At 54.0% G+C, this 23,122-nt stretch overlaps 9 protein-coding genes across 9 annotated transcripts; 3 read left to right on the top strand and 6 right to left on the bottom strand.

Moving 5' to 3' along the window:
• Window positions 1-184: 184 nt before the first annotated feature.
• NUU61_000426 (cytochrome c oxidase subunit VIa) lies at window positions 185-978 on the bottom strand (the record flags this gene model as incomplete). Its single annotated transcript, XM_056651010.1, has 5 exons — window positions 185-230; window positions 388-395; window positions 456-615; window positions 694-718; window positions 795-978. The coding sequence occupies 5 exons, from the start codon at window positions 976-978 to the stop codon at window positions 185-187; spliced, it is 423 nt and encodes a 140-aa protein (XP_056515860.1).
• A 234-nt stretch (window positions 979-1,212) lies between these two features.
• On the top strand, window positions 1,213-3,429 carry NUU61_000425 (DNA-(apurinic or apyrimidinic site) lyase APN2; the record flags this gene model as incomplete). Its single annotated transcript, XM_056651009.1, has 6 exons — window positions 1,213-1,301; window positions 1,357-1,402; window positions 1,453-1,719; window positions 1,770-2,027; window positions 2,080-2,406; window positions 2,461-3,429. The coding sequence occupies 6 exons, from the start codon at window positions 1,213-1,215 to the stop codon at window positions 3,427-3,429; spliced, it is 1,956 nt and encodes a 651-aa protein (XP_056515859.1).
• Window positions 3,430-4,608: 1,179 nt separating this feature from the next.
• On the top strand, window positions 4,609-5,709 carry NUU61_000424 (transcriptional regulator family: HMG; the record flags this gene model as incomplete). Its single annotated transcript, XM_056651008.1, has 2 exons — window positions 4,609-5,005; window positions 5,054-5,709. The coding sequence occupies 2 exons, from the start codon at window positions 4,609-4,611 to the stop codon at window positions 5,707-5,709; spliced, it is 1,053 nt and encodes a 350-aa protein (XP_056515858.1).
• Window positions 5,710-6,275: 566 nt separating this feature from the next.
• On the bottom strand, window positions 6,276-10,213 carry NUU61_000423 (putative cytoskeleton assembly control protein Sla2; the record flags this gene model as incomplete). The annotated part of the gene is made up of 12 exons (XM_056651007.1): window positions 6,276-6,362; window positions 6,456-7,670; window positions 7,729-7,878; window positions 7,933-8,978; window positions 9,038-9,222; window positions 9,282-9,339; window positions 9,399-9,479; window positions 9,572-9,729; window positions 9,806-9,881; window positions 10,005-10,022; window positions 10,103-10,149; window positions 10,206-10,213. The coding sequence occupies 12 exons, from the start codon at window positions 10,211-10,213 to the stop codon at window positions 6,276-6,278; spliced, it is 3,129 nt and encodes a 1,042-aa protein (XP_056515857.1).
• A 930-nt stretch (window positions 10,214-11,143) lies between these two features.
• On the bottom strand, window positions 11,144-13,940 carry NUU61_000422 (SMP domain-containing protein; the record flags this gene model as incomplete). Its single annotated transcript, XM_056651006.1, has 3 exons — window positions 11,144-11,478; window positions 11,532-13,402; window positions 13,471-13,940. The coding sequence occupies 3 exons, from the start codon at window positions 13,938-13,940 to the stop codon at window positions 11,144-11,146; spliced, it is 2,676 nt and encodes an 891-aa protein (XP_056515856.1).
• A 458-nt stretch (window positions 13,941-14,398) lies between these two features.
• NUU61_000421 (S9 family peptidase) lies at window positions 14,399-16,476 on the bottom strand (the record flags this gene model as incomplete). Its single annotated transcript, XM_056651005.1, has 3 exons — window positions 14,399-15,509; window positions 15,564-16,330; window positions 16,378-16,476. 3 exons carry the CDS (start codon window positions 16,474-16,476, stop codon window positions 14,399-14,401), a joined length of 1,977 nt encoding a protein of 658 aa, XP_056515855.1.
• Window positions 16,477-16,999: 523 nt separating this feature from the next.
• Window positions 17,000-18,403, bottom strand: NUU61_000420 (trans-hexaprenyltranstransferase; the record flags this gene model as incomplete). The annotated part of the gene is made up of 2 exons (XM_056651004.1): window positions 17,000-17,161; window positions 17,216-18,403. 2 exons carry the CDS (start codon window positions 18,401-18,403, stop codon window positions 17,000-17,002), a joined length of 1,350 nt encoding a protein of 449 aa, XP_056515854.1.
• Window positions 18,404-18,970: 567 nt separating this feature from the next.
• On the bottom strand, window positions 18,971-21,027 carry NUU61_000419 (proteasome regulatory particle lid subunit RPN3; the record flags this gene model as incomplete). The annotated part of the gene is made up of 3 exons (XM_056651003.1): window positions 18,971-19,114; window positions 19,171-20,468; window positions 20,547-21,027. 3 exons carry the CDS (start codon window positions 21,025-21,027, stop codon window positions 18,971-18,973), a joined length of 1,923 nt encoding a protein of 640 aa, XP_056515853.1.
• Window positions 21,028-21,514: 487 nt separating this feature from the next.
• NUU61_000418 (uncharacterized protein) lies at window positions 21,515-22,367 on the top strand (the record flags this gene model as incomplete). Its single annotated transcript, XM_056651002.1, has 3 exons — window positions 21,515-21,579; window positions 21,642-22,004; window positions 22,061-22,367. The coding sequence occupies 3 exons, from the start codon at window positions 21,515-21,517 to the stop codon at window positions 22,365-22,367; spliced, it is 735 nt and encodes a 244-aa protein (XP_056515852.1).
• Window positions 22,368-23,122: the final 755 nt, after the last annotated feature.

Genomic DNA, 23,122 nt, shown 5'->3' with positions numbered 1-23,122 from the left:
TTGAGTCAACGGGGCCCACGAGGGTCATCCACCCCGGCGGCTGGCTCTATGTTCCGCCCCCAGGAACGAAAGTCCGATAGATATACATGTCACGCGCACCCAAAAGGCTAAATCTCACAAACACGCATTGAAGGCTCTGAATAAGAGCATTGGAGGTTGTTGTTGGTTCTGCAAGGGGTCCTTTTTAGGTGGCCTTGTCCTTGTTGTGGTAGTTGACATCCGAGTTCCAGCTAGATGGTTGTCAGCATCCAATTCCATAGTATTGGCCGCAGTCGGATTGTCAGGAAAGAATCATTGAACGCATAGCATCTTCTCGGAAACGGCGTAGACGAATTGTATGTACAATTCTGGATATATCAAAGACGGATTCGGAAGGTCGGAACTTACAAGATGGTCTATAGAAGGGCACAGATTAGCAATGGTCTCCAAATATCAGACACAGCAGGAACTCTTACCTTGTCACCGTCTCCCCAGGGGAAGTTCTTCACACGGATGTTCTGGTAGGGGTACTCGGTGCGCTCCTCGAGCGGGGGTTCGTGGGACCAGTGCTCCCAGTGCTCGGACCAGAGGTTGTAGGCGTTCAGACCGCCACCGATCAGGCAGGGAATGACGGCACTGCACAAAAATTAGATTTGTTCGAAAGGATTCGGGTGCGAGAGTCGGCGGGCCTTCTCTCCGCATCAGGGGGCGTACTAGATGGACAGCTTGCGCCAGAGATCTGCAGGAGCCATTGTCAGTCACGGATGTTCTCGGTGCCCCCCATAGCATGCAGGGCATCAATTGCGGATACGTACCACTGGTGGAAGCGGCGTGGTGCTTGACGGCAGCGCGCTCGCGGTTGAACTCGTTGTCGGCGATCCACGAGGGCTTAGACTCAGCGCTGTTGAAGCGGCGCTGGACGGTCGAGCGGACCGGAGCGGATCGCAGCTGCTGCGAAGCACGCTGAGACAGGCGAGCAATGTTGCGCTGAGGGAACATGGTGGGCTGGTGGAGGTTTCTTGTGGGGGAAGCAGTCGGAGGTCGTGGGTTCACCAAAAGCCGCCCGGCGTGTCCCGTGATCATGGCTTATGTCACCAAACGTCACTGGCACGTGATATCAAGTAGGGCGAGTCGACTTGCTGGCCGAGCTATGTGTTTTGGCGCGTTGCGGGTCATGTTACGGCTCGTTGATGCATGCGTAGCCGGCCATGGGGTTTCGCATAACCACCTGGAATGGTAAGTTTTGTTTTGCAGGGCCCATCGAATGCCTGCGGTGGCGGAAATGCCGATGCTAATCCGTGGATGCTAGTGAATGGGATCCGGTATGTTCAGCATTATTGATAGTCTAACTACTCAATGCTCAAATGGTCGATTCAGAAACCCGTTTTCCTATGAGCCATGGAGAGGAACGCGGACATTCGAGGTGAGCCATCCTGTCCCGCCTAGCCTGGACTATGCGGCTGACTCCGATAGTCCATGTTCGACATACTGGAGGCCGATATTGTTGTGCTGCAGGAGACCAAAATCCAGCGGAAAGATCTTCGGGATGATATGGTCTTGGTGCCCGGATGGGACTGCTACTTCAGCCTTCCCCGAGTCAAGAAAGGCGAGTCGCTCTGCTGCTCGATTGACCTCATCCAGCCCTCTAATCTTGAGCAGGATACTCGGGAGTGGCGATTTACACGCGCAATGCCACATGTGCACCCATACGCGCCGAAGAGGGCATTACGGGGGTTCTCTGTCCGCCAAACTCATCGGTTTGCTTCCGTGATCTGCCGTCAGAGCAACAGATTGGCGGGTATCCAACATCGGAACAGCTCACTCGGATTCCCGTCGGGGGTGACTCTGACAAGTCGCAGGGGGATGAGAACCCTTCTTCTGACACGAATATCGATGCACCGACCCTTGACTCTGAAGGGCGATGCGTCATTCTGGAGTTCCCAGCCTTTGTTTTGATTGGCGTCTACTGCCCTGCTTACCGAGATGAAAGCCGTGATTGCTTCCGCATGGACTTTCTCAATGTCCTGGATACGCGAGTCCGGAATCTGGTGGCCATGGGAAAGCGAGTCATCGTCACTGGGGACATCAACATCTCTCGAGGAGGGGATTGACGCTGCGCATGCAATGGAGGCCATTCGCAAAGGTGCTATGTCCGAAGACGAGTTTGTGACGGGTCCGTCCCGCCGTCTGTTTAATCACCTCCTGTCTGACGGTGTAGTGGTGGGCGAACGCGACGCAGGCCGGGAACAGCCAGCTCTCCACGATATCTGCCGACAATTTCACCCAGGCCGAGCTGGCATGTACACCTGCTGGGATCAGAAACTCAATGCAAGACCCGGAAATTACGGTTCACGGATTGATTACGTGCTATGCAGCTTAGATATGCGCGACTGGTTCTCTGAGTCCAATATTCAAGAGGGACTGATGGTAATGGATTGTCTTTGTGCTTCTCTGTGGCTTGCTTACTGACGCTATATACAGGGATCGGACCACTGTCCAGTCTTCGCCGTCTTCAAAGACACGGTGCCACACGAGGGAAGTCTGGTGCACATCCAGGACCTCGTGAATCCGCCCGGGATGTTCCAGGCCGGCAAGCGTCAGCATGTATACACTCCCCAGTGCATGCTACCAGCCTCTGGGCGTCTACTCGCCGAGTTCGATGTGGACAAGCGTCGAAGCATCAAGGACATGTTCGCTCGCAAGCCCCCGCCTACAATCTCCCGGTCGGCGTCTTCGGTCAGCGCGTCGGAGAAGCCTCCTCTGGTTCCTGGAACCGAATCAGCCACCGCATCCACATCTTCCACTCCCCAGGAGACCGGGGATTTTCCTGCATCCATCATACCTGAGAACAATCAACCCGCCAAATCCATTCCTCGCAAGCGCGCTCCACCCGCACCCACTCCATCGACCAAGCGCTCAAAGTCCGTGGCGGTCGCATCCTCCGCGGCGTCTACGCCCGGCCAGAAATCGCTTAAGGGCTTCTTCAAACCCAAGAGCGTTCCCGAGGAGCCCGCCTTGACACCCGTCTCCACCGAATCCACCACCATCCTCTCACAAGATACCACAACCCACTCCCCGAAGATATTCACCTCCGCGGAAGTCCCAGCGACGACGGGTGCATCGCCGCCGCCCGAGTCTCCCGTTGCAGACTCCGCCAGGCTCGACGTGAACCCAGTGAGTCCACCCAACCCGACCGATAATATCATCGACCCGGTCGCCAGCAAGGAAGACTGGACCAAGCTCTTCACGAAGAAACCCGTGCCGCGGTGCGATGGGCACCAGGAACCATGTACCAGCCTCACGACGAAGAAGCCGGGGATCAATCGCGGGCGGTCGTTCTGGATCTGTTCACGGCCGCTTGGGCCCAGCGGCGACAAGGAAAGAGGGACGGAATGGCGGTGCCCGACATTCATCTGGGCCAGTGACTGGAATTCATCTGGAGAGTCGTGATCTGGGAGGACACGGGATGATGCTCTATACCATGAATTGCAACTCCATTTTTTACTATATCTTGATGATTCCTCATAATTTCCTCGATCACACCACCTCCATAGATGCCCTCTGCCATATTACAAAGTCCCCCATCTATGCGTAGCAACCCAGGTACTTAACAATATATAGCAATTATGCCTGTAATCCATGTACCTGGGTGGGAGCCTTGTTCTTCAGTCACCAAATTTCCATTTTGGGCTGGGGGGCTGGGAGGAGGCTGGGAAGCGTCGTTGCCTAAGCGAATTCATCTCATTGGCTCGCTTAGTCGAGGACAGGCCCGTTGCCTGGGAGAGTTCAATCATAAAAATAAGGGGGCTGGGGAGCTCGAGGTACCCCGTCCCAATGTACCTTTTGGACGTCAGATGTGCCCGGTGGATCAGTGGAGATCGCGGGCAGATCCTGGCGCATTGCTTATTTTAATGACCAGTAAATCAAATGCCGGTGCTTTGAGGATTGGGATGAGATAAAAATAGTATTATAATTATGATTGTAAATGCCGAAGCTGCAATAAAATTTCTTATTGAAATTAGCATCGAGGGACAATTGCTTGGTTGGAATTTAAAGTATGCAGTGCCGAGTTGCACCGCATCCACGTGGGAAATGACACCCGATCTGCAGATCTATACAACCCCATTTCTCCATACTTTGAAATATACCATCATGAATTCATATTCAATCATTTGATGATGGAAAATTATATATCATTTATTAGTGATTTTTCTCATGCTGCTAGACATTGTCTCGGGAATAGACGGGTATTCCAAGTCTGGGTGGACTCATTGCAAAATGGGAGATTCATATGGGGGAGGGGGGAGGGCGGCTGGGGCAGCAAAATATCTTGGAGGCACATTTGGTGTTCTTGGGGTACATCTATACCAAGTTTTGTTGCTGTCGTCGAGGTGAATTTGGTGTGGTTGCCGTGGGCGCCTCAACCACAACAAAGGCTGTGGTCTCAGATACGCAAACAAAGAAATCACCTTAAATTCCCCTCTCTCTTACCTTCCTTTTCTCTTTCCCTACCCTTTTCTTCCTTCATTTTCTTCTGATTTTCCTCTCATTTTCTCCTATTTTCTCTTTGCCATTTTTACTTTTTCTGCCTTGTCCTGTCCTGTCCTACCTTGTCCTTCCTTGTCTAAGATGGAGACCGCCGTGACCATCTCGCCCCCTCCCTCCCCTACGGAGATAATGCTCTACCGATACCTGACCAGTATTACGGCATTCGAGGCTGCAAATATCCTTGGGTCTTGTCCCGAGAACACCCGTCTTGCGGATTATGCTGCAAAGGTTGTTGCTGAACTCCCTGCTTCTTTTTTCGAACAGCCTATTCCTGTCCCAGAAGGACCTCACTTTGTTTTCGAAAACAATAAATTTTTCCTCGACCTGGGTTCTGGGGAAGAAGTGATCCCGCCTGTCCTGGAAAGTTCTGGTCCGGTCAATGGTCATCCTGCGATGGGAAAAGTTGTCCCGACTCGTCGTGTCCCTGATCGACCTGGGCGCCGTTTGCGTCCTCTCAACAGTTTTATGGTTTTTCGAAGTAAGTACAGCTGGACATAACAAAGACAATTTACTGACAAAACAACAGCTTACTGTTCCCCCGTGTTTCCCGGCATTCCGCAGAAAACCAAATCCGCCGCCATCAGCACCATGTGGGACTCGGACACAATCAAAGACAAATGGGCAGTTTTGGCCCGTGCCTACACCGTGATTCGCGATGAGTACGAGATCGCCAACCCTTCTCTTCCCGAGTTCGTTGAACTTACCTCGGTTCTTTTCGGTCTTCCTACCCCAAAGGATTATCTTAGATACTCTGGCTGGGAAATTGCGGAAACTGGGGCAGGATTTGACTTGATCCAGACAGGGGAAAACTGTGTTCACGAATATCTTTCCGTCGATGAGCCTTTGAGTGTCGAGGATGTTCTCAGTTACTGTGAACTTGTGGATTACGCTGTGCCCAAGGACGATTCAACTTCGCAGCAGAATTTCCAGAATGAGTCTGTTTTGGCCATCGGCGCTCACACCTGGGTTTTCAATGATGAAGGAGAAAGAAAGGTGTCCGACAATGAGTTCGAGGTTGAGGAAATGTACTCCGAATTGGACCCTGTGATCGACTTTGACATTGAGCCCATTTATGATCCCGACCAGGTCCTTCAGCTCGACAGCGATGTTCCTATGCAGAACCTCGATGCCCTCAACGCTTACCTCACCTACGACTTTTCTACTGCCGTTGATGACCTGTGAATTCAGCAATTCGAAACCATGGTGTGATTGAGGATAATGGAGAACATGGGAAGGAGTTGATTCTGGAGAGGAGTTTTCATGTAGCTAGTGTGATCTTTTTTCATTGTTCCCGGTTAGGAACATGGGTATCTCGTTCGATAGTTCTCAGTTACAATGGGCCAGTTACGAATGCAATCCCCATTCTGAGCACCTGCTGCTGTCTTTTCTTTTTCCCTCCCTTCTCCCCTTTAGACCTTGCACAGATCTCCAGTGTGGCATCGAGGACTTCGTGGGATGCCAAGTCATCGAGCTGCATGGGACGAGGTGACGTCTCGAGGTTCTTTGTTTCATCCCTGCAGGCCCACGGTTCGATATGCGCTACCGTTGGATCCCCGGACCCACAAAGTCTTGGCGATGATCGACTACGAAGTAGAGAAGGGAGAGGCAGAAAGGCAAAGAAAGAGCAGAGGACTACGGACAAGCTGACTTTTGCAAAATGCAGAGCAGAACAGAAAAGAAACATACGCGTTCCAAGAAATATCGGGATATACAGGAACCAGCGCACACGACCGAACCGACCGAACCGCCTAGTCTTCCTGGTACGAGATCTTGCGCATTTCGCCCAGACGTGAACGAGCGCGGGAGAGGTTGTTCTCGAGCTGCAGGATCTCGACCTAAAACAAAGAAACAAGAATGTCATCAGCAGCTGCAACCATGGATGGAAGGGGGAAGGGGGGGGAGAGAGAAAACCAATCAAAAGAACATACCTGCTGCTCCATCTCGCGCACCTTGAACTCGTGCGAGCTCAGCTTGGTGTAATCCTCGGCCTCGGTGTCGTCGCGGTGCTTCTCCGCAATGATATCCTGCACCTGGCGCACCAGGGTCCGGCACGCGGCACCAACAGCCTTACTGGCCGTCTCCAGTCGGTCCTGGGTCTTGCTCATAAACGTGGCCTTGACGCGACTGGCTGCCACCAGCTGCGCAGTGCTGGCGGCCACATCGTTGGACGCGACGATGAGCTGCTCGGGCGAGTTACGGCCCGAGATGACCCCGTCGGCCGTCTCGATCAGCGTGTTGGTTGACGCAGCCACCGCCTTTGCCGCTGAGATCAGACCCTCGGTCCAGCGGTTGTTCTTCTTGTAGAACGCCGTCTTGGACGAGCTGCCGCGACCCTCGCGCACAATCTCTTGCTGCGATGCCGTCGCCGCCTTGATTAGCTCGGCGATCGCGGTGGTGACAGCAATGGCTGCTGCCAGGATCGAGTCGTTGATGCGCAGCTCGTACGTCGAGTAGCCATCGCGCGGCTTGTTTTGGAGCTTGGCCAACCGCTGGGCCGCCGCGTCGATCGCATCGGCCGCCTTCAGCAGTTCCTGGTCCACCAGGTCACCCAGATCCCCCTTGGTGCTAATCTTGCTGCTCTTGGGCGCGAATGAGTCTACCATCTTCGACAGCGACTGCAGATCACGCTGCACCTCCAGGTTGTTGTTGATCACCACGTCGGTCTTCTGCAGCGCCTCGAGGCCCTCCAGGCGGAAGGACTGCAGCCCCCGGAAGAACCGCACCGTTGCCTGTGCGGACTTGCGGGCCGCGCTGATCAGCTGGTCAGAGCTCTTGTCGTCGTTGGCAAACCGGGTCAATCCCTTCGTGTTGCTCAGCACATCGGCAACCGACCCAGAGAAGACAGACACTGTGCGGATGATCTCGGCGTGCGGGCTGTTGGGACCGTCCGCGATAAAGTTGTTGAAGGCCGTCGAGAACTCGGTGGCCGAAGCCGAAGCCTTCTCAATCTGAGACAGCACATACGGCGGGGATGCATTCTGGTTACCGGCCTGCATGGACGAGTCCAGTTCGTACAGGGCATCGTCCACGCGCTGGACACCGGCCTGCAACACGGAGTCGATAATGTCGTTGATCTTGGCCACCGTGCCGTGGAGCACCGTGTCAATCTGGTTATCCAGCGCATTATCGGCGTCACCTTGGTTCTGGAAGTACACTGTGGTCAGCATAGGCGCCAAAATATTGGTCCGCATCACCACCTACCATTCTCAGCTCTTCCAATTCCATCAGAGCCTGCTCCATTCCAGACTTGTACACTTCGATCTCCTCATCCTTTTCGCGGAGAGCCACATCATTGTCTCCTTGTCGCTCCAAGTTGCGGCTGGAATAATCGTCCAGCGCGCGCGATTTGGTCTAAACAATCAGCAAGGGAGCAATCATTACAGAAAGAGGGATGCTGGCACTCACGCGCAATGCTTCTTCCAAGTCAGCCATCTCGCGGTTATACTTGGACAGCATGGACGAAATCTCCGAGCCCTTTTGCCGCTCGGCATTCTCTGCACGGTCAATCGCCATTCGAAGCTCCCGCTTAACCTTCTCCAGCTCATCCTTGTTGGTGCCAGTCAGGCGGTCCCGATCGTGCAGAGCACGGTCTCGCTCTCGGATCATATCAGCCAACTCCAGGTTCTTGGTCTTGAGCTCACGCTCCAGCTTCTCACGCCGGTCAATCGCCTCCTGCGCTGATGCCGCCTTGATCTTCAGGCTCTTTGTGGTCTGGAGAAGATCCAGGTGTTCTTGTCGGAGCTGCGAGTAGAGTTTGGCTAGGGCCTCGTACTTGGATCGCCAGGTGTTCACCTGCTCCTGCAGAGACCGGATCTGCTCATCCTTGGAAGAGTTCTGCAGATGCACATTTGAGTTGAGCTGGTTCATCTGCTCCTCGAGATCCTTCACACGGCGGTCATATTCCTGCAACATCAGCTGATCCCGCTCGTACTGCGCCCGAGCGTTCAGGTTCTCCCGCTCCAGCTCGGCCAGTCGGCCCTGCGTCTGGGTTTGATATTGATCGCGGAGAAGCTGTTCTTGGGCGAGCCGCTGTTGCTCAGCCTGAAGACGCTGCTGCTCCTCAAAGTCGTGCTGCGCCTGCTGCTGGGCAAGCAACTGCTGTCGCTGTTGCTCTTCCCATTGCTGTTGCAGACGAGCCTGTTCAGCCTCATACTCTTCCTGCTGACGTCGCGCCTCGGTGGTCCAGAAGTCGCTGATCGGCTCCGGTTCAGCGGTCATCTTGGGCGGCGGTGACGGTGCAGCTTCGACCTCTCGTGCCGGTCGTCTCGGCAAAGCCGGGCGCTCGTCGTCCTCCCCGAGGAGACTCGGTGGGTCCTGGGGCAACTTAGGAATGGTGATAAGACTCGTCAAGTAGCGCAAGTTGGAGCACTCGTAGTAGAACCGAACTAGGCGATAATGCTGAGCATCATATCGGCCACGAAGCGGCTCCAGGGCTTCGTCATCTCCGGTAGCTACAGATTATATGTCAATTACCCTGCACCAAACGAATCACAAGGAGACGGGCCCGTACTCGTGTGCATAGCTCTCAGCATGCTGGTGATGAACTTATAAATTCCGTAACTCTCCTGCACGAGGGGCACGAGCGCAGAGATTCGGCATTCATTGTGGGTACCGGACTGGAAATGCGAGAAAATGAGTTTCTGGAAGCCATCAATCTGATCTTGCAAGGCCATGAGGTCGGTAATGGTTTCATAGCTGCAGAACCGTCAGCGCTCACAACATCCCTCTCCCGCAAACTCCAGAGTCATACATACCCCTCATTGGGATCATTGATGGTCTTCAAGCTGATATACTCCTCATACTCGAACAGTCCTGCGCATGTTAGAGCCATTGCGCTCCTCCCCGACTCTGGGCAAACAGAAACCACCTACCATTGAATTCCGGGTGGTTGCGGTGGAAGGCCAGTTTCGACTCCAGAAAGAAGACATATTCCCGGATCAGCGGCGCGTATCCTAACCCAGCATTGTTATCATCTGTCCCTCTATATGCGTCGCCACTCTTCGACCGAGGGATTGCTCGCAGAGCGCCAGCGAAAGAAACCCACCTCGAATACCATCGCCTCCGACTCCTCTCATCAAGCTGTCGACCCAATTGGCATGCTGTTGCGCCTCTCGTACGACAATCGGATGTCCTTCTTGCAGAACCTTGTGGATCGTGATGAGAGCCTTGAACGTCTGGACCTCGTCGGCAAGAACAGGCTGCCTGTGCGATAAAATGGCGGGTCAGCCCCGTCAACCAGCGCCCCCCAAATCAATCCTCCACGCCCGGAATCACATACACTTTCATACCCGCCCAAAAGGCCGCCGACGACTTGTGGTCCCACGTATAGACAATGCAGCTCCGCACATGTTTCCCTGAAAGCGGGGGAAGAGGTTAGTCGGGTCGGGACAAAGGGGGGAAAGGCAGATAAAAGGTCAGGGACGGCGATTATCGAATTCCAGAGAAGAATTCGACAGCAGGACATGATTCGGACATACGTTTGGGCGCAGTTTCCTCTGTTGATGGCGGAATCACTCGTCAGCATCCCCTGTCTCCTCCCGGTCTCTATTGTCGGCTCCCCGGGCTAGCCACTTACCAATACTTGTGGCCTTGCGAATATTGATGGCCAAGTCCGCCTCCGTCCTGTACAATGGTCAGTCACTCGGTGTTCCTGGAAGGAGGCGAGATAGGGTGCGTACCGACTCATCTTGGCCGGGGTGCGACGAGTTCAGGGGTAGAGAAAGACACGGAATGGTATCAAAAGCAGATCCCAAACCCGGACAGCGCAGGGACGCCAGGAAGAATGCGCTGGCCGGAGAGAAAGACAAGATGAAGAACACAGAGCGATGCACGTGGGAGGAGGGCAATGACGTTGCGGAAAGCTGGCGCCTGTGGAGGCTTGGCATGGACTCCCTTGCGGTGGACGCGTGTCATGGGCAGGCAACAAGTATAAGACTACAACTACATCCATGGATATCCCCGATATTCAAGGTCTGTGGAATACAAGCTGCTGACCCTCATTTTGTAGTATAGAGCAAGAATTCCACAGTCAGATTTTAAAGACTTATTATCTAACTGGTAATATATTGAAAAGACTTTGTTGCTCTTTTTGTTTCTTTATTTCTTTATTTCTTCTTTATTTCTCTTTCTTTCTCTTAGCAATCTTCTTGTTATTTGTCTATGTGCCTTCCTTGCTTTTTATTTGAGAGAGGAAGCGCTACCTAATCCAAACTTATGTCCAAAGCTATGCCAGATGAACGGCACGTAGGCACGAAGAAACTCAAAAAAACGAATACCACAGCCCCAGTCATATATTCTTATATTATAAGTCTCAGGTAGAGATCAATGAAAGCAAAAGTTTATTCGTAAGGGGGGAAGAAAACCACATCACGCTCATCGGCATAACTCCATACGCCACGTATCTAACACAAAAGGCCCGGGGATTGAATATGGCCATGGTAACAAGACAACTAATAGAAAATGCACAGCTCTATGTGACAAAGTAACACATTCAGGGGTGGCGAGGCTCCGGTCCTACACATAAAAAGCCAACCCAGGGCATGACAGAAGACCACAGAACTCAGATCCAGCAGGCCGAATCCTCTGCTTGATAATATCCTCGAAAACAAAATCCAACTCAGGCCGATGGTATTTCCACTTTAGCACTGGGTGGAAGGACCTCACTGCTGCCTGGCGTCGAGAAGGGTGTCTGGTCTACAGACTGCAACGGCTGAATGTCCGGGCTCTCATCTTCCCACCCGGGACTTGTGGCATCTTTTGTGGCATCTTTCGCAGAGCCATCGCTATCCTCAGGAGTTTGGTCCATTGGAATTTGATCCGAGTCCACTTGTCCCACCGGGCTATCGGGTCCGGAGTCCTGGGGGGCTTCAACCACCAGCAATTCATCGGTGCCACTGTCGGTGCGCGCCATAGGAGGAATGGGTTTTCTCCGAGGCATTGGCTGCACCTGGTCTGGAACCGGCTTCCGCCTGGGCAAATTCACCGAATTTCGTTTCAGGGCATACCTGTCGGGGCGAGGCAGAGGGGCACCCGGTGGGAGATGGGGATGGCCCCGTCCAATGGGCTGGTCGGGGGTGCCGGGGGAGCCCGTGATGGTTCCTGACTCGCATTCGGGCCTCCTTTACCAAAAACATTCCAGCCCCATTTCTTTGCGGCGGCTGTGGCAGTTCCAATGGTGAGAGTGCTCGGGGACTTGTTGTCAGTCACCGCCGGCGTCAGCGTTTGGGTAATGTTTTCGATGGTACTGCGCCGCCGGGGCTTTTCGCTGACGACGGAGGTAGTAGAACTCCCCCGCGAAGATCTCAGGCTGGAGAAAGAACTGTTGTCGAGACGAGCTGAAGAGTGACTCTGGATGACCTGGTCATTCACAAACCCAACGCCATCAATAGACTCGGCGATCGAGGACGAGCGGCTGTGGACCGCGTTCTCTGGCATCGTGATGCCACCCGTGGGCGGCGAGCTGCTCGGAGTTCGGTTCGGAGATGCAGGCGGAGAACGGTTTGATATCTCAATCATTGCACTGGTGGCATTGCTCTTCTCGTCACCTTTGCCCTCGGGCATGACTTTGTCAACTTTGGCATTGTCCGCCGTAACAATAGGATCGGCTGCATGGGAGAAGGTCTGGGATCGAATGGCCCGAGGTAATGGCAGGCTGTCAGATCTCTCGATACCAGTGGAGGCCGCAGTGGAATGAGGAAATTGCAAGTCTGAAGTAGTCGACTTTGGTCCTTTGCGCGACTTCAGATTTGCTGGATTCGGCTCAGAAAGAACGGGCATGCTCATAGTCCGATCATCTTTGGATTTCAGCACCTCGACCGAGTCCCGGCGCACACTCTTCGGGGTCATCGGGGCACCGGAATCATCAGGAATTTCTACATCCGCGTCCGGTTGGGGTATACCCTGCTGCCAGATGCCGCCGCGGAAGGACTGGCCAAAGGTGTCTAAAAATGGGGTATCATCCCAAAACGGCAGGACAATACTCTCGGCTACCACTTCGCGAATCTTGCTCTCGATCGTGCGGAGAATGAGGCTGTAGGTAATTTGTTTGGAGCTGACAATGGGTTGGATGTCCATCTCCATCTTCGGCATGTTTTCGAAGGACATCCAGAACCGATTGCTTGGCGGAGGCTTGGAGCGGACCAACAGGTGGCCTTCGAGCTTCTTCAGCACGACCGCCAGCACGATGTCGACCTCCCTGGCCTTAAAACGAGGGCCCAGATCAATACGCACGGTAGCCGATATCTCGACCCGAAAGTTGCCAGTGTACTGGAGATCCGTCTCGACACAGCAGTTGCCGTCAACTGTCAAATCCTTGAGTCGCGGATTGGTGAGGAACGGAGCACCTTCTCCCATATCAATCTTGTGCAGGCCAATCTTGCTGATGAAGTTCGGCTTGTTGACCCGCGAGATTTTCTTCGCGATCTTACCGCGAACGAACTCCTCCAACTCGGGCGTCTGGTACAGAGCCAGAAACAAGCGGCCCAGAATCGCATTGATCCACCGTGTCTGCAGCTGCTCCTCAGAGGAATGCAGACGCCGAACCAGGGTGACAATATGCTTGACATCAAACTCCTGGTACTTGGGCGGGCGATCGGCCGAGTCCCACATCCGGGTCTGGTTCTGCAGCATGGCAAAATAGAAATCCTCCTTCTCCGACAAGTTCTCCGAAAACAGATAGAACGGCGGCGTCGGCCCTCCCAGGTCCCCCAGCGAATCCAGCCGCCGGGAGAGACAAACGGCGTTCCTCTTGAGCCATAACTCTCCCTCCGGGATATCGCCCTCGCCGCCATATATGGACACATCGTGATGAGCAAGAGAGATGACATAGCGCACTTCGACCTGGTTAACATCGTCATAAAGCATCAAGTGACCATGTCTGGTTAAAACAAAGTCATGATATCGTCAGCAAGAAGCGCCCGCCATTTCAATCGCGCCAGCCCATACCGGAGAACGATGTAGAAGACATTCCGCGCCCGCTTGGTATTCTTTCCATTCGACTTGGCCGGTTCAATACTAGGGGCTTGTTTGCGATCGAACAAGCTCCGGTACATGGCCTGATAGACGCTCGGACTCTCGGTCGCGACAACCTCGCCGGTCGGGGTGGTTCTCTCCGGGGGCTTCCCATTGACACCGCCAGGGACATATTCTCGGCAGACGGCAAAGTAGCCGGCAGCGACATCGGATTCGTGCGAGCGGTGGAACTGCTCGGCCAGCTGGTCAGTGCCGGACTTGAGACTATACTCGTCATCGGTCGGCTGGTGGACGTGGTCGGGCGCGGGATCGCATGATTGCCGAGGCGCCGGGGCCGAGGGGAGAGTTAGATAGGCATGGAGCAGGACCAAGCACAGGACCAGCGGGACGAAGGTGATTCCCCCGAGCACGTATACGAAGAGGAAGCTGCCGAGCGAACCCATCGAGAGTCGATCACAGTGAGAGCACCGAAAGCTCCATAATTTGAGGGCGCACGTCCCCAAGCAACAAGACAAAGAGACCGGCTCTGCAGGAAAAACACAAAAAGCAGGCAACCGGTGGACTCCGAGAGTTGAAACCACACGAAGATGAGTTGCACCGGGGATGACGAAGGAGCTGGACATGAATGTGGTATGGTTATAATAATATGTGTATTTTACTGTACTTTACACATATTCTGGTTATGCTTATGTGTCTTTGTACTGTTCGTAATGTTACCAACGAATACCAGCTCTTCCCCGCGCGATCCGCATCAACTGGGCCTGAGCAAAGTGCAGTTGAACATCGAAATGTGTGCGATTGCAAGTATAGAGATCTATTGAAGATGTAGAGCTATATATCATTGCTCTAGTCATAAAATGAATCAGACAATAATCATAGAACGTAGGCTATGTGAGGGCAATCAAGTCAGATATCGCGTCCACCACTCCTCATACCACCGGAAAGACTGATAGATCGTCTTGTGTCCCACCCACCCATGGCCCTCTCCCTCAAACTCCACCACCTCTGCAACTCGTCCATGGGCTCGCATAGCATCCGCCATCATGCGCGCCTGTGCCACGGGGACCACGACATCGTCTGTTCCCTGCAATAGCAACAACGGTGCCCGGATCTGCTCGGCGTAGTGGCACGGACTGCGCCTATCGAGTTCACGCTCTCGTTCCTCCGGGTTTTCGACGTTGCTCAACAGCAACCGGTCCACATCCTGGCTCTCGAACTTGTACGAGTCGGCCTGCAGTGCCCGCATATCGCTGATGCCGTACTCGCTGACCCCCGCGGCCCAGACGTCCGGGTATAGATGCAGCGCCTGTAAGGTCAAGTAGCCCCCCGCGCTGCCGCCGTAGATCCCAACCCGCGTGCGGTCAATCATTCCTCTCTCTGCGAGATAATCAATTGCGCTCACGGTGTCGGCTACATCCACCACGCCCCAGTGCCCGGAGAGTCGTTCGCGGTATTCTCGTCCATACCCGGTCGAGCCGGTGTAGTTGACGGCGCAGACCGCGAAGCCGCGCGTGGTCCAGTATTGGATTTCGAGGTCGAGGGACGGCTTAACACAACCATTGGGACCCCCATGCACATTGACCAGGAGGGGAGGTAGCTTTTTCTCGTCAACTTCGTACTCGGGGTTGCGAGGCGGGAAGTAGAACATGTGTACGAGCCCGTCACGCTGCGGACCGTACTTTTGAGGGGCAACAAATGGCCTTGCCAATGAGACATATTCTGGTGCTAATTCAAATAATGCGGTAGAAGTGAGCATGGTTCGTTGGGTTTCGAATGAAGGCGTAATGGAAACCAATGCCAGTTCCGAGGGAGAAGTTGTAGATGAACCGACAACCGCAAAGCTGCTAGGCGACACTCGGTAGATCCCGTTGGCACACTCCTCGTGGTCCACATAAGGCAAACCCAGGTCCCGAACCGCTAAAGTAGAAAGATCCAGGAGTACGATCTTGCTGGTGGCATGAGTGATGACCGCTGCGACAATTGTTGTTGCGTCAAGCGATGTAAAGCAGGAACTTGAGGGACGTCAGGTTCTTGCACAAGCCATCAGTCACAGCGAGAAACATTACCTTCCAAGCTCCCATTCTGGCGTAGCAAAATCTGCCTCCTCCAGGTTGGGGAACGACAGATGGCGCACAACACGGTCATTCACGCCGAAGGAATATAGTTGCCAAAACCCCGTCCTATCGCTCGCAAAGTATAACGTCCCATCCAAGCCCCATTTGGGCTGAGCAATGCTCTCGGCTTGAGCTTGGCCGGCGATGCGGGACACATTGTTCACTCTTCCATTCTCCCATTCGCCCCAGTACAGCACGGTTCCGGTCCATGGCATGTCCGGATGGGACCATTGGATCCACGAGACATATTTGCCAGAGGGGTCAAATTTGGGGTGCGAGTAGAAGTCGTCACCTTGCAGAACGGTCGACTCCTGCCCTGATTCAATATCGATTGCCACCAACGTGTTGTGGACGTCAGTTGCTTGGGTCTCCGGGGTCGCATCTCGATGGTCTTCCTTGACAGCAAGAATCCACTGGGGGGTTGTGGGATGCGTGCAGAAATTCGCATATCGAACGCCCTCGGGTGCCTGGTGGATGAGACGAGCCTGACTTGACGCTGGATCCAATAGATAGATGCTGCAGGATTTCTCATCGACAAACAGAATCTGACCATAGGGACGCATTTCCAGCGAGCCGCCCCCGAGCTCTTGCACCGTTGCGTGGGCACTCAGTTCTTTCGGGAGGACATCTCGACGGTGGCCATTGAGATGCTGGATTATCGCATAGCGACCTTCCTGCGTAGGGTGGCATTCTACGGAATATATCGCACCGGTAGATTCCTGGGTTCGATTAGCTGCCAGCCATTTTCCCAGGACTATAAACGAACATCGACCACCACTTCATGGAGCGTAATACTACAGCTGGCCATCCGCTCTGCAGTGAGCGGACTGCTCCATCGGCCGTAAGAAGAGCCAGGGGCAGACATCTTGGATCGGATGAGGAAGGACAGGTTTTGCAAGGGCAAATGCAATGTTTGGTGGGGTTCTTTATAGGGCCACTAGTCGCACATCTCCCCAATTTCATGGCCTGAATCCTTCGGCTCGCACATCACTTTTACTGCAATAGGAAGTATTGAGTGGATCACTCTAGTAATGCAATGAGTCAATGGATGCCTTCTTTATAAATAGCAAGAATTTATTTCTAGCATGGTTTTATATTATTTTGTTAGGCGGGGCATGTCTATAGGCGACTGTTAGGCAGTCATTCATGGGTGACAGCAAAACATGTATTTCCCTAATGAAGAAACAGAGTCTACGTGGATTCGACGGTTAATTCAAGTGATATACTCGAGTGATTAGTGTGGTCTTTAAGGATAAGTCAAGCCAGACATGGGAAATTCGTATGTATCAAGCATCTCCAAATCCCTAGGTATACATTGCCTCGAAAACCAAAATCGATGTAGAAAAAAGAAACCCAAGCAGTTATATGTTTACATGACGGAACAGTTCTTATTTTTTCCGCCGCATGGTCTTCTCGCACATGTCGATCAGCCCGGACTTGGCCTCGCTGTCTGGGAAGTCGCTGATGGCAGCCACAGCCTTGTCGGCATACTCCTGGGCCAACGCACGGGTTTGCTCAACGCCGTCGCTGTGGTAGACGAGCTCACGGGCCTAGAGAGGGATGATTAGCATTTATCAGGACCACCACTTGAACACACTACTTACCCTCTGCACGTCCCCCTCTTCACGGAACTTCCGACCCACCAACGGGCCGAGCTCCGGGTTACTCTTCCACGCAAACAGGAGCGGCGCGGTCGCCAGGCCTAGCTCCAGGTCTGCACCAGCCGGCTTGCCCAGCTCCGCCTCAGTGACGGTATAATCCAACATATCATCCACCAGCTGGAACGCCAACCCCAAGTTGCGACCGTAGGCGTAGGAGGCCTCGATGACCTCGGGGGCGCTCCGGCCAAGCACGGCGGCAGAGCGGCAGGACTTGCTGATCAGACTGGCGGTCTTCAGGTAGGTCTTTTGCAGGTAGTAGGAGAGGGTCTCGTCGGCGAACACGGGCTTGGACTCGTCCTGGGCTGTGTTCTTCAGCTGCATGAACTCGCCCTCCACCAGATTGGCAATCACAGTGGCCATCAGCTCAGTCACCTCGGGATCCCGCAGACGAGCCAGCGCCACCGAGGCCCGCCCCAGCAAGAAATCGCCCGCCAGCACCGCCATCTTGTTTCCGAACGCCAGGTTCGCCGAGCTACTGGCTCGGCGAGTCACCGCGTTGTCAATGACATCGTCGTGGAGAAGGGATGCCGTGTGGATCAGCTCCGTGATCTCGGCCAGACGCCGCTGCGAGGGCAGAATGTGGTCGTCGCCCGCAAAGTCGTACTGGCCTTCGGCGGATGGAGATACGAGTGGATTGATATCAGGATTGAGATCGTCAAGGATGGATGGCGCGCTGAGAGGATCGTTGACGGGTTTCGTGCTGTCTTGGTTGGGATTGTGCTTCCGCGGGTCCAAGGCTGTCGCCTGGGACATAAGCAGCACCAGCAATGGCCGCATGTGCTTGCCCTCACTGCGAGTATAATACTTGGCCACCTTGTCCAATGCCGGGTGACCCGATCCCAGCAATTGACGGAGATTTTTGGTCAGGAACTTGAGCTCCTTGCCAACTATCCTCAACGGGTCGACCGAGATCCCCGGAGGTGCTTTCGGCATACCCTTGAAAATGGTCTGCGCGGCTGACACAGCGGCTCCAAACGGAGAGACATCTCTTCGGCGACTGGGGTGGTATCGTCGAGATTGAAGAGAAACGGGAGTCAAGCGGAGATCATCGCGGAGGCATTGGAGGCACACGGAGGTCGAGGGTGTTCGTGAGAAGATCAGCCCCGTGGCCGGGACGGTTCGAGCTCGCATGCTCAAGGCAGTCCCGGTGAATATAAAACAAGTGGCAGATTAAACCGAGATCATGGAAATGCAGTTGGAAACCAGAGTCGATAGAATTGAGCCGCGTGAGATGTTGCGCGGAAAAGGAAACCTCGCGGGAAGATTTCTGAGCTCTCGGGTCGGCACGGACCAGCGCGCGGAGCATCATGGTGATCAGAGCATACAAACCGAACATCAACCATCAATTTATAAAATGAGATGAAATAAAATAAAATAGAGTCCTAGCTCAATTGTCTCTACTCAATATCACCACAAATCCATGCCAGTAGAATCTAGTCTTCAGCTGCCCTGGCTCGCCTCTACAGTAGACACGCAGGCACAATGCAAAGATAATTCCAGTATAAGAGACACGGAAGATCGCGCCGGCCATCTTGGTCCTGCACATTCCCCTTGATACACGTCCGAGAAAGAGGGGGAAAAAAAGTAAAAGCCAAATCACACACAATTAACACACGGGTCGAAAGAGGCCACTAAGTAGAAATATCCATGGGGCCGGCGCGAAAGGAAATGCTGTATCAATTATCAAGAAGCCACCCCTTAGATGGCGTCGAAATCGCCTCCAGCATCCTCGTCGTCCATGTCTCCCTCCTGGATCTCCTTGGCAAGCTCCCGCTCTCGCTCCCGCGCCTCTTGGGCACTCTTCAGCTCCAGACGGTGCTGGTTCATCGGGAAACGCATGGCCTGGAAACGGGAATTGTCAGACAACTCACAGCACAGGGCTCGGACAAAATACATACCTTGACACTCTCGTCATGCAGGGCCAGACAGGCATGGATACGGTCGTGGAATGCCTCCCCAGGTTCTCTCGTGGCGTAAATATCGCCCACCTCCTTACTCTTCATGAAACCATGCTCATGGTCCAGAGTCGCCTCGATCACGCCATCCCGAATGGCCTTGGCCACGATGTATTCGGCTGACTCCTCGCTGTCCAGGCCCAGACGGAGACAAATATCCCGCAGAGAGATTCGCGAGTAGGACAACGACATCATACGGATGCCAGTCTTGATGACATTCTGTCGCAGACGCAGAATAAGGGTATACGTGCCATCCTTCCGGAACGTGGCACTGTGTGTGTTGACGATGTTCAAGAACCCGTCCAGGTCTCCAACGCCAACGGCCTGCGCCAGTAAGAAGTACGGGTGCATGGCCCGTTCTAAGGCCGGCTGGCGGAAGACCCCGCGATCCGGGATATCACCCATCAGCAGCTCGACCACCACCAGCAGCTTGTGGGAGGCCTGGTAGAACCCACGGGCACTGTGGCTGGCGGGGGACTTGCGGGTGGCCCCGATCAGGTGGCTATGGGCTTCCGTGTATTGCAGCTGGATGGCACGAATGCGCCCAAGGTAGTACAGATACCGCGCAATCTGGTTGTTGGAAGCCGCAGTGGGGAACCGGTTGTGAGAGATCAAAAGGTCTGCCTGCGAGATGTGGGAAGTAGACAGGTAGTTGCGGAGCAGCAGGGTCATCACGGTAGCCTGCGTGTCGACATCCTTTCGAAGAACGGCGGTCCGCAGAGCGGCCAACAGCGGCTGACGGATAGTAGTCACGGCAGCTGCAGGAGATGGGGGGAGCGGAGCGAGTTGCTCGAAGAAGAGAGAGTAGTAAAAGTACACGCGAGCGGCGAGAGAATCCAGCGTACGGCGGTTGAGGGCGCGCAGGCGCTCAATGAGATCTGTCGAGAACTGGCCTCCCTTCTGGAAGTCTCGCTGGTCGAACAGGTAGATCTGTACCAGAATGGACAGGTATGCATCCACCTCGGGAAGGATCTCCTTGGGGGCGGCCTTGTTCTTCTCCGAATCCACCTCCATCTTCGAGCTGGCCAGGGCACTCTCGAAAGCACCCGCCTGGTCGATGGCGTCCAAGAGGAACGATGCCGTCACGCTCGAAGCCGGGTAGGTCTCCACGATGACCTCGGCGAGGACCTCGGGGGTGATGTATTTCCGCATCGAGGATATCGATCGCAGGACACGGAGGGTAAATCTGGGGTCGAAGTGGGCGACGGCTCGCTCGAGCAAAGTAAAGTTGGTTTTGATATCTATCGTCGGGCCAGGGAGGATTGTAGTTAGCATGAGCGTCTTTGGTGGTCATCCCGGATCCAAAACTCAAAACCAACCTTGAATCGCCTTGGTTGTTGGATCGACCTCGTGCTCGGTCTTCTCCTCTTCCTCCGCACCTTCCATTGTCACGTCCTCCTCGGTATCCTTGCCGGATGATCTGGAACCCTTGGTAGGGGGCACTACAACAGTCATCTTCTCGTCACCTTTCCGATCCTTACTGGTGTTGAATGAGGATGTAGGCGCACCTGCCGTATCCTCTCCCATCTCAACATCCTCGGAGCCATTCACACCATTCTCAGTCGACTTCGACCCGTTGACGTGCGACTGGTCATTCTCGCCCATGCCGGCGTTCGATGCGCCCTTGGCGCCTTTCTTTGCCGGGGCCGACTTGGCCTTGTTCGCCGCGGCGCGGGTGGTGGGCGCGGCCTTGTCTTTAGTATTCGAGCTCTGCGAGTTCGAGCGAGCCTTTTCACCGTTAGCAGATGAAGAGGTGTCGGATTTGTTGTTTGATCGCAAAGAACGCCTTTCGGCCGGCATCTTTCCCAAGCTGTCGAGCTCAGCTGAGCAGCACCAAGCTAACGGGAGAAGTAGGGGGGAAGGACGATCACGAATAGAGAATGAAGACCGGGAGCAGAGGGGGCAAAACCAAGCGAGCCAGGCTACCAGGACAAATCAAATGATGGGACAAGGGGATGGATGAAGTGGGTGAGTGATGTGATGTCAAGAGATGGAATGGACGGGCGCAAGAGACCAGCGCGCTTAGTCAGGGGGAGCTTACTCGGCACGGACTGCAGAGGAAGATGCTGGAAGACGGGCAGAATTTACCTCGGTCGATAAATTGAAGAGATTCAAGCAGGTTTAAAAGGAGAAAGGACCAAGAAGATAAAAAGGAGACAACAAGGCAAGACGCTCATTTTTTGCGGGTTTGGGCTGCGTTAGCCACCTGGTCCTCTGCAGGCCTGAGGCAGCGACATCCATAGCTCTCGTAAACAACTCAGCGCCAACTCACAACCCGCCAGACACCATGCCGCTGCTCGACTCTCACCTGGAGCAGATTGCACTCTCCTCCAATGCTATTGCCGATCTACCGTCCGTAACTCCATTGATTGACCCCAAACTATCCTTAGAGATACTTATCGAGAAGCGTTTAGATTCCCTCCGCCCCGCATCTTTACCAACTCGCTACTGGGCTCTCACGATATAACGGCATTGATCCGCGATACTGAAGCTCATGAACGTGCCCTATTCCAGGTTGATCCATCCACCAAGGCCCATGGATCCCAAAGGCGCGCCACTCGACGCGGGACCACGTTCCCTGAGCCCGAGACAGAGTCGATGGCCAGTCGTATCTATTCGGCGCGCAACAACCGCACCCAGTCCGCGGTGGCTCGTGTTTTGGGGTCCGATATGATGGAGGAAATCAAGCGGTCGGCCGGCACCTCGACCCGGGGACCTCGCGGCGAGGTCAATATTGAAGTGCTCTTGCGAGGTGCGGAGATTCTATGTCAAGTATAGTGAGTGCTCTTGTCCCCGGATTTGCCGGTACCGCTGAACTAATGAGCCGATATAGTCCCGTTGCTGGAGCGCAAGACAAGATTGCTAGCTTGCGCTATCGACATGAAATGATCACCGATTCCATCTTCCAGCTGGAAGATCGGGTCGCCACCAACACCGCCGAATTGGAGCAAATGAGGCATTCATACGGAGATGATGAGGATTATTCTCCAGCACCCGTATTTCAACCAGATACCCCAGATATCACAGACGAGGATATCGAGCACGAATTGGCCGAAATCCGCGAGTTGGAGCGGAAAAAGCGAGCCTTGGAAGAACGAGTTTCTGGCATGGACCGAGATCTGGGAGGTCTCATCGGCTAAACGTCTCTCTCTCTCTCTCTTTTTCTCATATGATTCCCCACAGAGCTGTTCTTTTATTGTTGCAAATGAAACCTTCGACCAAACCCGGCCTCACAGAGTAACAGATCGTACTGACAAGTTCATCCTCGCCTGGCTAGAGTGGCTTTGTCTCAACAGAAGATCCAGAGCATATAACACTACCTGAAGTGTCCTAGCTGGCTATGGGTCAGTTGACCGGGAATATCAGGCCTTGATGCATTCATCCCGTTTGACCCCGACAGCCCGCCATCGGTTCGGCCGCTTGCCCTTTGCACTCCGGCCCTTCCATCTTGTTCCAAGCAAATACGTGTAATAATCTTGTCTCATCCGTCTCTCACGTTGTATTTGATCCGTCCAAAGTGCGTTGGGATAACCCTAATGGCCGCCTCAACCGCAGCACTCATCCCGGCCGCCCTGGCTTGTCCGCTATCCATGAACTGGCAGTTCAGGCATTTTTGTATACATAATGCTGTTATTTCTGCTGCTCGCAAATATACAAAACCGATGATGCGTTACATGTATTGTTTACTAGGACTTCTGCTGTACTTGTCACTTAGGCCGCGAAATAATGATACGCGCGCGCTGATATTTTGATATACCCAGAACCGTAGTATATGTCCGTTATTATACTTGCTGCTCACAATTTCTGTATAGGATTGCCGGTCATAGGCTATATATATTGTTTTCTAGGGCTTCCGCTATACTTGTGCTACTTAGGCCGCGAAATTTGGAATAAT

The sequence above is a fragment of the Penicillium alfredii genome (genome assembly GCF_028826965.1).
Source record: "Penicillium alfredii strain IBT 34128 chromosome Unknown utg000001l_segment0_segment0, whole genome shotgun sequence".
Lineage (NCBI taxonomy): Eukaryota > Fungi > Ascomycota > Eurotiomycetes > Eurotiales > Aspergillaceae > Penicillium > Penicillium alfredii.
Note: the sequence above shows the minus strand (reverse complement) of the source record. Positions and strands in the feature narration are given on the sequence as shown.